The sequence below is a fragment of the Fistularia commersonii genome, chromosome 11 (genome assembly GCF_037954325.1).
Source record: "Fistularia commersonii isolate RoL2024-O1a breed Wild chromosome 11, RoL_Fcom_v1.0, whole genome shotgun sequence".
NCBI lineage: Eukaryota > Metazoa > Chordata > Actinopteri > Syngnathiformes > Fistulariidae > Fistularia > Fistularia commersonii.
In genome coordinates this window covers 12,432,166-12,445,270 of record NC_141294.1, presented here as the reverse complement: position 1 = coordinate 12,445,270, position 13,105 = coordinate 12,432,166, and the positions used below count along the sequence as shown (strand labels likewise).

The following is a 13,105-nucleotide window of genomic DNA, read 5'->3' as shown; positions in this document are numbered from 1 at the left end:
GTGATCGCCGCATTCACAACCCCCATTATCGGCAGAGACTTTCTGTGCGCCAACGGCCTGTTAGTGGACGTCGCAAACCGCTGCCTTATTGATGTATTGTCTTTTGCCACCTATCTCTGCAAGATAGAGCGGTTTGGGCCACGTGCACACGCCAAGTTTTTGGTTTCAGGGGATGTATATCATTGGTTGTTGGCGGATTTTACGACGCTGACGAGGCCCACATTTTCCACCGGTTCATTGAGACACAAAGTGGGGAATTTTATCCCCACTGTGGGGCCACCGGTTTTTGCACGGGCTGGGCGCCTGGACGCTGCCAAACAAGCGACTGCTCGGGAGGAGTTCGCTACCATGGAGCATTTGGGGATCGTGAGGTGGCCTCCCCCGCTGAGCTGGTGCTTGGTCAACCATCACGTGTGCCAGGAGAGTTTTTGCCTGAGAGGTCTGCTCCACCTTCCCAGCCATTTGCACCCCTAGGTTCCGGTTTTCTGGGCCCGGCCCACCCCTGTTTCCCATGATCTTTCGTGCCAGCGGAACTCGTGTCGGCTCGTTTCGTGTTCGTTAGGCATGATGCTCACCGCTCGCCACTGCAACCCCCATATGATGGGGCGTTCCGGGTGCTTGAGGCAGGCACCAAGAGTTCTGTTTTAGACATGGGCAGGCATAGGGAGTGCATCATGCTAGATCGGTTGAAACCAGCACACAGGGTGGCAGGTGAAGATGTGTCCCCTTTCCAGGTACCCCGCCGGGCCGCCCGCCGTCCAAGCCTGTGGCAACGCCCCTGCAAACCTAACGTCTGGGGCCTCCTTTTGTCGTGCCCGAGGGACGTAGGAGCCGTTTCGGCAGACTCATCAGGACTCCCATTCGGGGCTAGTTGTGTTTCCTAAGTCCCTTCTGGGTGTTTGGGGGGGGCTGTGTGGTGGACACAAAGGGGCGTGGTCTCACACCCCCCGGGACTAACGGTCAGGGCACATGGTTAAGCCAGGTATATATTGATGATCCCAGATGTTCAAGTTGGTGTTTCAAATTAAAAAACCGAACTCCTCTACGCCTCCGCCCTCATTTCATCGTTGAAACACCACAAGGTGAGTATTGTCTGTCAAGGTGAGTAGTGGGGTATCTGGAGCGATGATGGACCAGAGTATCCACCGCGGTCAGGTGATGCAGATGGGGAATGATGGTATCTCTGTCTGCCACACAGATGTCTCTGTTCATCGTGTTGTTTTGCCACGGGAACAGGATTACGTCCCAGCTGAGAAACGTCCAGCTGGAGAGCATGCAGATCATTTGAGAACTGTTTGACCGCCTCAAAAAGTCCAGCAGATGGGTCTGACTGAGATTTCTTTTCTCTAGTTGACACCATAGCTGTGACTAGTTCCTCTTGTGGAGCAGGATTAGCAGAAGGCACATGTGCAGATGCAGTGACAGGTGGAGGTCTTAATGCCTCCTGAGCACATTCCGATTTACATGCTACAGCCAGAGCATCCACGAGAGTAGCTGCCCCATGGTCGTGGCATTTGGACTGAAGAATGGGGTCCAGACCAGCAACAATTCTTCTGAAGCGCTCCATGGCAATAGCTGGCATGCTATATTCTGGGAAAGCCTCCAATACCAGTCTAGTAACCTCTGCAGCATAAACTTTCAGGGGCTCTTTGGGTTGGTGTTGTCTGGCAAATGTCAAATTTGTGTGACAAATGACAAATGTCTGGAAGTGCAGCAAAAATTGTTTTCTTCCAAAAACGTCATTCACCTTAGCTGCAAATGTCTGATAGTCCTGCTGCACGTCTGGTGGTAAAGACAGACAATACGCCAATGCATCCCCGCTTAGAGGATGCTGCTCCCACACGTCAACCATTTGCTCCAGCAACTGAATCCTTGGGTCCTTTTTGTTTAATTGTCATCTTCAGCTCACTGATCTCTTCTTTTAGGCCCTTGGGGATTAATTATTGCTGATCTCTTCAGGCATGAAGTTGAGAGAATGTTTAATCCATTTCCTCTACTAGCTTTTTGCTTGATATATTGTTTCATCCGGTCTCAAAAAGACATTTCTAAAGTTTTACAAAAATGTCTGTGGAATGGTTTGAGAGCTGAAATTACATAGCAGAAGTTACCTTCCACCATCATTGTGTATTTGAATTTTGAAAACTTTTTTTAATTCCTTGTGTGCATATAATCTCTGACTTTGACGCATCATCGGTAAGATGTGTTCAGCAGCGCCCAGCGAGCAGTTAAGGGTACGTTGTCTTGCTCAATAACATTTTGCAGACTAGGAGGAGCACGGGAATTGATCCAGGAACTTAACATACTACAGCACAAGCTCTGGGATGATAAACCAACTGTGACCTACTGGTCACTGTAGTTGTTTCCGGCTTGAACTTTTCTGGAAGAAGTACATGTATTTTATGACGGGTCACGGAGGTACGGATGGGTTTTGGTAGCACGTGACTATAATAAATTATATTGTTTTACACATCCTGTGTGTCAATGCAGATAAGCATAACAGTGTGGCTGGTGAAACTAATGAGAATGGAGACCCGGAAAATTAAGTCTGAAGCTGAAATAACAAGCAGAAAGCAAAGAAAATGTATAAAACTAGCAAACTGAACAATTTGGTATTCCTGGCTCAAATATAAGGCTTTAACGTTAGCATTAAATCCATATAATAAATGCAGTGTGGTAGATTATTGGCAAGTTACAAGCAGACCACTGCTCCAATATACACCAGTGGGTGGAGCTGGTACCACACTCTTGCTTTCTTTCTGTCTGTCCTTCACTCTCATGTTGTTTCTCTTTAATCTGCCCAGTCGAGACAGAAGGTTGCCCACATTAGTTCAAGGTCTCTCCCTGGTGAAAAGGCAGTTTTCCCCCTGCTAGTTTTACCAAATGCTTGCACTTGGGGGAAAGTTGGGGCTGCTGTGAATGAGTTTAAAGACTGTGGTCCAGACGTGCACAAAATATGAAGTGTCAGGGGAAAACTGTGTTGTGATTTGGTGCTGTATTAACCTGACTTGTTGTTATACAAATACATCATGTCAGTAACATGGCTGGCAAGAGCTTATAGCAGTCATTAACAAGTTAAAAAAGCAATCTAAAATATACCAGAAAGGCACCTAAAAGTCACAGAGTTATGTTATTTTAGCTTCTAAACAACGTATTTGCTTACATCCATGCTATCTGAAGTGTGGGAATCCTGAGGAACCAGAAAATATATTTCCCATAATGCATAGTGAATTGAATGGAATAATTTTGAAATTATACACTGTAACTAATAACATTTTTATAAATATATTTCTTGAACATCTTAACTACTTTTTAGATTTTACAAACTATGGATTATCATTTATCCATTATTAAAGTAATTTATATCATCTTTCAACCTGCAGGATAGAACACAAGTCGTCAAATGTGTTCTGCCAGACATCCTTCTTAGAATATGTGTTAGCGCACCTGGAGTAACCAACACCAAGAATGCAGCTGTGAGGGACTGCCCTGTAGCCTACAATGTTTGTGAGCTGTGTGACATACAAACTGAGCAAGTATTTGGGTTGTTTCAAAAACATTTCCCATCATTTTTAAATCATGAAGGTGATGTCTTTTTTGTCCACAAGGTTTTTGTTCTGTATCACAGAAATTTATGAAAATCAATTGTCTCATGTATTTATTTAATGGTTTATTGTCATTTTCAAGCTGCTTATCCAGGACTGGATCTCAGGGGCAGCACACTGAGGTCAATCCAGACGCCCCTGTCCCCAGTGATGCACTCTAGCTCCTTCTGCAGAACCCAAAGGCGTTTCCATGCCAGATGGGATATATAACCCCTTCAGCATTGACCACAGGCTATTTTACTTTGTGGACATGTTCATCTGTATTACTGATTGGTATTGACTTCTTGGTCGCGCTGTTACCATGTTTATGTCAGGGCCAAATCTGTTTTTGCTCTTAATTATATGCCATGAAGATTAACACCAGCTGCAAGTTGTACGTTTGGGTTCTATCATTCTTGTCTTGTCACCCTCTTGTTTAGATGTGATAAGCAGGAGATATCCTTATTAGATGTTTGAGCCACCTGTCAACTTGAAAGAGTGGTGGGTCTACTTTAAGCTTACCCTGGATGTCTGTAATCCTCAGTAGCCAGTTCTAGGAGGGTATGTTGTTCGAAATGTCCTAGCAGAAGGGCCTTGACCCACAGGGCTTGCTCAGGCACAGTTATAATAAACGACGTGGAGCCATCGCCTTGTGGGCTCACCGCCCTCAGGGAAGAAAATCAGTGTGGCAAACAAAGATGTAGACCTATATGTGTTGGCACTTAGCATAGTGAACTGACTAATAGAACACGGAATTTATGAGAAAGTCATTAGATTTTCATTGAGTAACAACGACATTTTTTGTGACTTGGTTTTGCAACCGGCGCAGTGTATAGCACTTCCGCCTTACAGTACGTCGGACCTTGGTTCAGTTCCTGCCGCAGGGCCTTCTGTACCGAGATTTCTTTTTCTCCCCGCGTCTGCATGGATTTTCTCTGGTTTCCTTCCACAGTCCAAAATTATGTAGAGGGTTACTCGAAAAAAAAAAAAATTTTTGGAACTGTATGATATGTGAATGAGAGAGTGAATGGTTGTTTGTCTCAATATGGCCCTGCCCTCATTGACTGGCAACAAATTCAGGTTGTACCCCGACTTTGCCTGATGGCAGCTGGGAAAACATCCTCTGCGACACCAAGTGTCGGATCAGCAGTAGATAATGGATGGATGGATTTGTAACCACATAACAGCCAATTGCTAAATTTTGATTTTAAAACATAGATATTGATTTTCTTGTTTTATGGAGGCCGTATATTTAAAAAAAATCTCAACAATATACAACAATTTTTGAGCTTTGCTACTTATAGCCTTTTCCTATCATAAATTAATTAATACATATTTTTGTCTTTCCTCTTGAGAGACTGACCGGTGCTTCTTTCTTTCCTGTAGTTTTCATGACTCAGACTGGAAATTCCTCTATTGAACCCACCCTTCTTCTTTTCAGTCATGCCGCAGGAGTTACAGGGTGTTTTCATCCAATTTGTATTGGACCAATTTGTTGTATATAATGCTATTTTAAATAACACTGAATATTTGAAATATTTGAAAAGTGACATTTACCTTAAAATCAATTTGTATTTGTTCCTTCAATATGAAATATGTGTTGTCAAGTGCAGATGGTCTGGTGATAAGGGAGCTTTTTTACAGACCTCCACAACATCACAGAAAGGAGGTTTTTGGTTTCACTTCCATAATGGTTTTTGCCTGCCTATAAAAACATTGTGGGCATTTACGGAAACCTTGAAGGAACACAGCAGACTTTTTTTTGTCTCCTTTTGTTTAATTACAGGGATTGTTTTCATGTCATAACATTTTTTTTCTTTAAATAGAAGGATAATCTTGAAGACAATAAGATACCTTTAAATTACAGATTAATATGTCTCATCAGAGTCAACAGCCTGCTGCCACAGACCAAGATGAAGAGACTCCACTGTTAAAAAGAAGACCAACATCTAATTCCAAGGTTGGAGCATTATTTAAAAGTTGTATCACCAACATGCAATCTTTGAATGTGTAAAAACAACAAAGAGGAAATTGTTCTGGCAGCTACTGTTTTACTCATTCAGTTACATTTGTTTTATATGTTACCGAACTTCATTTTCATTGAAACACTATAGTTGGCTGTGAGGATTTAAAGCAACATTGTTAATTTCTTGCTTTAATTCAAGAAAATTATTCACAAGGTGGCTGGAAATGTACAAATATATTTCAATTTTTTATGATTGACCTCTATTTTTTCTGGATCTCTTTTCTCTTTTTGAAATTTCAGATAAATAACTCCAGGCTGTTTTTGGCTGTGTTTGCAGCCGTCATTGGGAACTTCAACTTTGGTTACTCACTGGTCTATCCCTCCCCTGTCATACCAAAGCTCAAGAGCCCAGATGCTGATTTTCAACTCAGGATGAATACTTCACAGGCTGCCTGGTTTGGCTCCATCTACACACTGGGTGCAGCAGCTGGTGGGCTAGGGGCAATGCTACTCAATGACTTGATTGGAAGGAAACCGACGATCTTGGTGTCGGCCATACCTTCAGCAGTTGGGTCAGTGATGCCAAATAGTGCTAAATAAATGGAAATGTTAGTGTTAAAATTTAAAAGAAGAATGGTATTTCTAAAAATCTTGTCTCAATCCTGGTTTGAATAAGAAAGTGCGAGTTGTTTTCTATATCATGGTGTCATATCTTGGTGCATGAAAACTATCAAAAACTGTCAGTTTGCTAAAATATATGTAATTTTATATGAAATCAAAATGGTATTAGTGGGCACTGATTACTACCACAGTGCCCTCTCAGTTCTAAACACAATTTAAATTGGAAGGGTTTAAGGTTTGTGTATTTGTATGGTGTTAGGGTTAAGTCTTTATCTTTGTCTGTGTCCATCACAGTTATATGCTGATGGGAGGAGCCATGGAAATGTGGATGCTCCATTTGGGCCGTTTCCTTACAGGTGTTGCGGGGGGGATGACAGCAGCGTCTATTCCTGTGGGTAAACAAGTTCAATAAAAGATGACACCCCACTAAAACACACACACACCCACACACACAGACACCATGCAAAAATGTGATCTAATCACCATTAGAGCCAAAAATAGCTACTGTGTCTTTCAGTTCATCATATCAAATTTTTGAGGCGGTCTGAAGCCCGCATAAATGCAGAGTGTTGCATCAGGAAGTACAAATGATGCAAAACTAAATATGTGAATCGAAAGGAGTTGAGAGACAGACGGTAGGGGATTTTAAGTACTTTGTCGAGAGCAATGAAGTTATGGGAAAGAGTGGTGGAAACTAGACTGAGAGCGGAAGTCAGCATTCGTGAACAGCAGTATGGCTTCATGCCTAAAGAGTACTACAGATGCGGTATTTGCTTTGACAATGCTAATAGAGAAGTACAGAGAGGCCAGAGGGAGTTGCATTGTGTTTTTGTAGACCTAGAAAAAGCATATGACAGGTTGCCAATAGAGAAGCTGTGGTATTGTATGAGGAGGTCTGGAGTGGCAAAGATGTATGTTACACTGGTGCAGGACATGTATGCTAGCTGTGAGACAGTGGTGCAGTGAGCTGTGGGGGTAACAGAGAAGTTCAAGATGGAGGTGGGACATCAGGGATCAGCTCTGAACCCTTCTTGTTCGCAGTGGTGATGGACAGGTTGGCAGATGAGGTTAGAAAGGAATCCCCATGGACCATGATGTTTGCAGATGACATTATGATCTGTAGTAAGAGCAGAAAACAGGTACAGGAAAATCTAGAGAGGTGGAGGTATGCGCTGGAAAGGAGAAGAATGAAAGTTAGTCGCAGCAAGACACAATATATATGTGTGAATGTGAGGAACTAGGGTGGAACGGTGAGGCAGCAGGGAGTGGATATCCAGATACCAACTATCCAGAGCAACGGAGTGAAGAAACGAGTGCAAGCAGGTTGGAGCAGGTGGAGAAAAGTGTCAGGGGTAGTGTGTTACAAAAGAGTATCAATCTGAATAAAAGAAAAGGTGTACAAGACAGTGGTGAGACCAGCAATGCTGTAAGGTTTAGAGACTGTGGCCCCAAAGAAAAAAGACAAGTAGAGTTTGATGTGGAAGAGATGAAGATGTTTAGATTCTCTTTGGGAATGACTGGGATGAATAGGATCAGGAATTAGTCCATCAGAGGCACTGCACATATGAGATGTTTGTAGATAAGGTCAGTGTCCAGACTGAGATGGTTTTGAGATATAAAGAGGAGGGATAGTTTATATATTGGTAGTAGGATGCTGAAGTTTGTAGTGAAGAGGAAGAGTGAAAAAAAGATTTTTTTACACAATAAAAGAGGTCATGAAGTCAGCTGATGTGAGAGAAGAAGATACATACAGTAGGGCTAGATTGTGGAAGTTGAGTAACTGCGGCAACCCCTGAAGGGAGTAACTGAAAGAAAAAGTAAACAATCTAGCTGATCTAGCAACTTTAGCTGATCTAAAATTGCAAGGATTTCGAGACAATCATCTATTCTTTGTATATATTATTATGATTTCGAAAACAAGATTTCCCAAAGGGACTAGTTATATGAGCCTCTCTTGTTAATGTGCCCACATTTCCACCACTAAATAACAGACATATGGCCCAGATAAAATTTATATTTTTACAGATATGCATGTGTGTTAATTGTGTGTTATTTGCCCCAGGTATACATCTCAGAAATTTCTCCCAAAAAGTTGAGGGGGGCCCTCGGTTCTTGTCCTCAGATCACTTGTGTGTTTGGAGCCCTATCACTATATGCTCTTGGTAGGTGAAACCATTTTACTAATTGTAATCTTTTATTTGTTGCTGTCATGATTTTTTCAACATTGTGGGAATTACTGGCTTCTAGAGAAACACTCCAAAGCTGATAGAAGATTTCAATGGCAATTCATTTTAGACAATATTGTGACATATCTTTTTAATAACACTTCTAAGGAGTTTTAAAACAATTTAAAAAATGAAAAGTTCAGTAATTTGCATGTTAAGGACAACAGTAAAGCCGGCCACATGTGAAAAAACAAACGTCAACACTACAGATGGGAATGAAGTGCAGCCAGGGCTTCAAATGCAAGTGAAATTATTCCAGTGTATTCTTCTTTCTAGCTATGGCTGTACAAATGTCAACATCATGTGCAATGCATAGGTCTGGTGGTCTCATGGCGATGGCTAGCTGTGGCAGGAGAAGTACCAACAGTCCTGATGGTTGTGCTGCTTGTATTCATGCCCCGCTCCCCAAGGAGGCTCCTGACTCAGGGCAAAGAGCAGGAGGCTGAAAAGGCCCTTATCTGGCTGAGGGGAAAGGACTATGACACACATGCTGAGCTCAATGCCATGAAGGTGGGAGATAGACAGCATAGTTAATTTGTTAGATCAACTTAAGGGACTACTTGAATTTAAACATCATACAAATTTATAAAGAAATGGTGATGTCCTTTGACACACAAGCTGACAAAAGTAGCTATTTTTGGTCAAATAATGTATAAAATTAGGAAATAGATTTACTTAAATTCTAAATTGTTGTGTTGATTTTTTTTTGTACAATACACTAAATTCAGAAAATGCAGAATACCTGAGATATATTTCAGCACTCATTTGTTTGTATTTGTGTATCTCAATACAGCATAGCATCAGCATGCAGCGCAGAGTCACATTGTCTGAATTGGGCACACCAATGTTTTTCCGGCCAATCATTATCTCAGTGGGGGTACGTGTTCTGCAGCAGTTGTCGGGCATTACTCCTATTCTGGTCTACATGGAGCCAATCTTTTCCCAGAGCAACATCTCACTGGAGCCCCGGTAGAGCACCAGGATCATATATATTATTAATCATATATTATTATAAACATTAAATCATCATTTGATTATAAATGCTGGTGTCTTTAAACCCAGACTGATCTTGCTTTTTTTTCTGTCAGGTATGAAACAGCTATCGTGGGTGTGGTCCGCATCTTTTCTGTTGTAATCGCAGCCAGTTTGATGGACAGAACTGGGCGCAAGGTTCTGCTGTACACATCAAGCTTACTGATGTTCCTGTCTTGTCTGACTCTGGCTGTAAACCACACTTCTAATTGTCCTCCTTGCCCCAGTCCCACCAACCTCACTATGAATTGGGAAATGGGTTCCCCTTTCCAAATGCGAGATAACTTGCAAGCAGGCAACACAAGTTCAACAAACCTAATCCCCCTCATCAGTACCATAATTTTTATTTTTGGTGAGTCATCAATCAGAATCACACAGCTGAAAGACCATGTTTATTTTACAATACTACACAACAGTTTACTAATGTAAGCTGTGTGACTCCGTTTGGGAGAGACATCCACGCTTAACTACTGGATCTCAGTAAATATTCCACTAATTGCTGTGTTCAGTAAATCTCATTGACTATGTGACCTTAGATAACAGGACAATCACAAATAATAATTTGCTTTGTCTTGGTTCTCCTCCAGGGTATGCAATGGGATGGGGTCCAATCACCTGGCTGCTGATGTCAGAGGTTTTGCCTCTGTCTGCCAGGGGTTTGGCCTCAGGTTTATGTGTGACTGTAGGGTGGTTGACGGCTTTTGCACTTACATTTGCCTTCACGCATGTAGTTGACAGTTATGGCCTCTATGTGCCCTACCTGTTTTTTACAGTGGTGTCTGTATTGTCCATGCTTTTCACTGCGGTGGCCATTCCTGAGACACGAGGCCGATCACTGGAGGAAATAGAAAATTATTTCAGGACAGGACGCACTTTCACCATCAATCGTGAGTCTCTCGCAATAAAGCTTATATAAGATCAATGATGCTTTTTCAATCATATTAATTCACCCCAGGAATCTAAGACATGATAATAGGAGGATTATCTTCTTTTATTTGACTATATCATGAGTCCAAAATATAAAAATCAAAATGAGATAGATTTATTTCACAATAGCACTTTTTAATATCTTCCTTCTTCAGAAATTAAAGCATTCTTTTCAACACTAGGAAACATTGGTACCATTATGTAAATACTGGTGGAAAAGACACCCAAATACAGATCTTTTTTCACTTTTTGTACATGTGAATAACCAAATTGCATAGTGGAATAATTTTAGTATTTCCTTTGAGTGGCAAGTGACAAAAGAAAGTCAAGTCAAGTTAAGTCAAATTTTATTCATATAGCTCCAAATCACAACATTTTTCTCATGACACTTTACATTAAAAACGGGTCCAAACAACATTTTATAAATGATTTACAGAAATCCAACATTTCCCCATGAGACAGGACTTGGCAACAGTGGCAAGGAAAAGCTGTCCTTTGCCTTCTGTCTTGACTCGTTGGGGTAGAAAAAGAGATAATGAGAGAGAAGGACATACTGTATATAGAAAGCATATGTGTGATAGAGTCTGGGGTGGTAGTTGGGTTGGGAGGTACAGGCACAAATAATCTCATGCTAATAACAACAGAAGTGCTAACAGTTTCAAGGTTCTATTGACTTGATACAATATTCCTTGAATATTCATGGGTGGCTATTCAGGAATGCTGTAGTTGATAATGTCACTGGGAATCTGCAAAATGACCCAGGACCCAAGAGAAGACATAAGGTTAATACCATGCATCTGCTTATTGTTTTTCTTTTCTTGCCAGTTGCAAGTGGAACGAATGAAGAGCGCCGATGACTACAGATAATTTGGATATAGAGAGAAACTTGTCGATGAATTAATCAAAATGTTTTTTTTTAATTGAAACACATATTAGCAATATGTTGTTTATTTTTGATCCTCGCATGGATTTTTTTCAACATAAAGATAATTATTAGTAAAGGACAACAATATCAGTCCAGTAGTTGTTGCCAGAATGCATTGGTAGCTGTTGTCTGTCTAACGTTTGATGTTTATCTTTTACCACAAAGGCAGCCGTAGAGATACTGTGGCTTTTTTTTTTTTTTTTTAATTTCCGTCATATTTTTTTCCAGACACTGAGGTAAATTTGTACAGCTTGCATGCATGATTATTTAACAGTTCACAATGTTGACAGTGTTTATCATTATAATGAATACCACTTATGTGGATGCACTGTGGACGGCAAAGTAAGACTTTCAACGTACCGGGGAGAAACAAGTTTCCGGACTATACATAAGACAACAAACACTTTGAATCTTGACATTTGCATCGGTATCAGTTGACTGTATGTTGCACATTTGAAATAAACATAGATTTATGAAACAGTGAATTATTTGAATAGCATGGTATTGAATGCATAACGACAAGGTATGTTTTTACATAGTACGAGGCCCAGTTTAATATGCATCCATCCATTGTCTACCACTTCTCCTGCACTCAAGGTCGCAGGTATGGTTTACATCTTATAAGATGCATATATACATATATATTTGTATATATAAATATGCAAATATATATATATATATATATATACATACATATACACACATATCGTACATGCATGTTTTTATCATACAAAATGGTGTCTGTAGATATATATATATATATATATACACACACACACAAATATATAGGCGCATATTTTATACTTATACACACAAGTTTATATTTTGCATGAAAACATGATCCAAGTATTTTGTTTTCTCTTGTATTGCAGGAGACATACTGGTGAAGTTTTAGCGGTGTTTTAAAGTTTGAGTGATTGATCACCTGCATCCATAAATTCAGCCTCTGGATGAATAGCCGTCCGTTTACCAATAGCTGTACAGAATTCATGTATAGCCAGTTTGGCGTCAGCACCATGGTGAAATTGACTGTAGTTACCAAAGCCAAAGTGAACTTTTAAGGGCAAGTGACTGAATAATGCCTATCTCACTTGGCAGGCTGTGAATAGTGGATGGGACTGTATCTTTCTGATCACTTCAGGAGCACTGCTTATTACAAAAATGATAGTAAATGCCCCCTTCGTGAGTTGCCACGTTACCGTGGTGGAGGGATTCCAGATTATCCTGGAAGCTATGTTGTCAGGGGCTATGCAGTGTGTGTGTGTACCTTTGTGTATGTCTTTGTCAAAAAGAAACAAACAAAACTCACTAACCCAAGCTTACTGTTCTGTATATTTCCTGTGCATCGTGTATTTGCAAGTGTATTTGCAGTCCCTATGTCCTCTATTGTAAGTCGCTTTGGATAAAAGCGTCTGCCAAATGCAATGTAATGTAATGTAATTATACCCCCGGAAGGGTCACCCTGGGAAAACAGGTCCCAGGTGAGGGACCAGACTAAGTGTGTATCAGAAGACCTTCCATGAAGAAGACAATCCTGGACCCAGTTTTCCCTTGCCAAGACGTGGGACTTCGGGGACAGTGCCACTGGACTGGCAGAACGGGGTGGTGATTTCCCTTTTCAAAAAGAGGGATTGGAGATGTGCCCCAACCACAGGGCGATCACAAGCCTCCCTGGTAAGATCTATTTAGCGGTGCTGGAGAAGAGGGTCTGCTGAGTCGTTGGGCACTGCTCCAGCTGCTGCCCCTACGACCGGTCTCCGGATAAGCAGGGGAAGATGGATGGATAGTAAATGCCTTGGTGGCAGATCTATACAAGTCTAATTGTAGT

The 13,105-nt window shown here is 41.2% G+C and overlaps 1 protein-coding gene across 2 annotated transcripts; it reads left to right on the top strand.

Annotated features, from left to right (window-relative positions):
* The first annotated feature begins 5,311 nt into the window (after positions 1 to 5,311).
* On the top strand, positions 5,312 to 11,762 carry slc2a6 (solute carrier family 2 member 6). Of its 2 annotated transcripts, none has more exons than XM_086154986.1 (9): positions 5,312 to 5,541; positions 5,947 to 6,119; positions 6,463 to 6,559; positions 8,231 to 8,330; positions 8,710 to 8,903; positions 9,187 to 9,362; positions 9,482 to 9,777; positions 10,013 to 10,312; positions 11,178 to 11,762. In XM_086154986.1, exons 1-9 carry the CDS (start codon positions 5,455 to 5,457, stop codon positions 11,207 to 11,209), a joined length of 1,455 nt encoding a protein of 484 aa, XP_086011112.1. In that variant the 5' UTR covers positions 5,312 to 5,454; the 3' UTR covers positions 11,210 to 11,762. The 2 variants fall into 2 exon arrangements, with proteins under 2 accessions (XP_086011112.1, XP_086011111.1); XM_086154985.1 differs by having other exon boundaries at positions 5,848 to 6,119.
* The last annotated feature ends 1,343 nt before the right edge of the window (positions 11,763 to 13,105 follow it).

Coding starts and splice junctions, on each gene's coding strand:
- slc2a6 (XM_086154985.1), top strand. CDS start 5,455: ATGTCTCATCAGAGTCAACAGCCTGCTGCCACAGACCAAGATGAAGAG. Junction 8,331..8,709: donor CCTATCACTATATGCTCTTG/GTAGGTGAAACC, acceptor TGCAATGCATAG/GTCTGGTGGTCTCATGGCGA. Junction 8,904..9,186: donor CTGAGCTCAATGCCATGAAG/GTGGGAGATAGA, acceptor ATCTCAATACAG/CATAGCATCAGCATGCAGCG.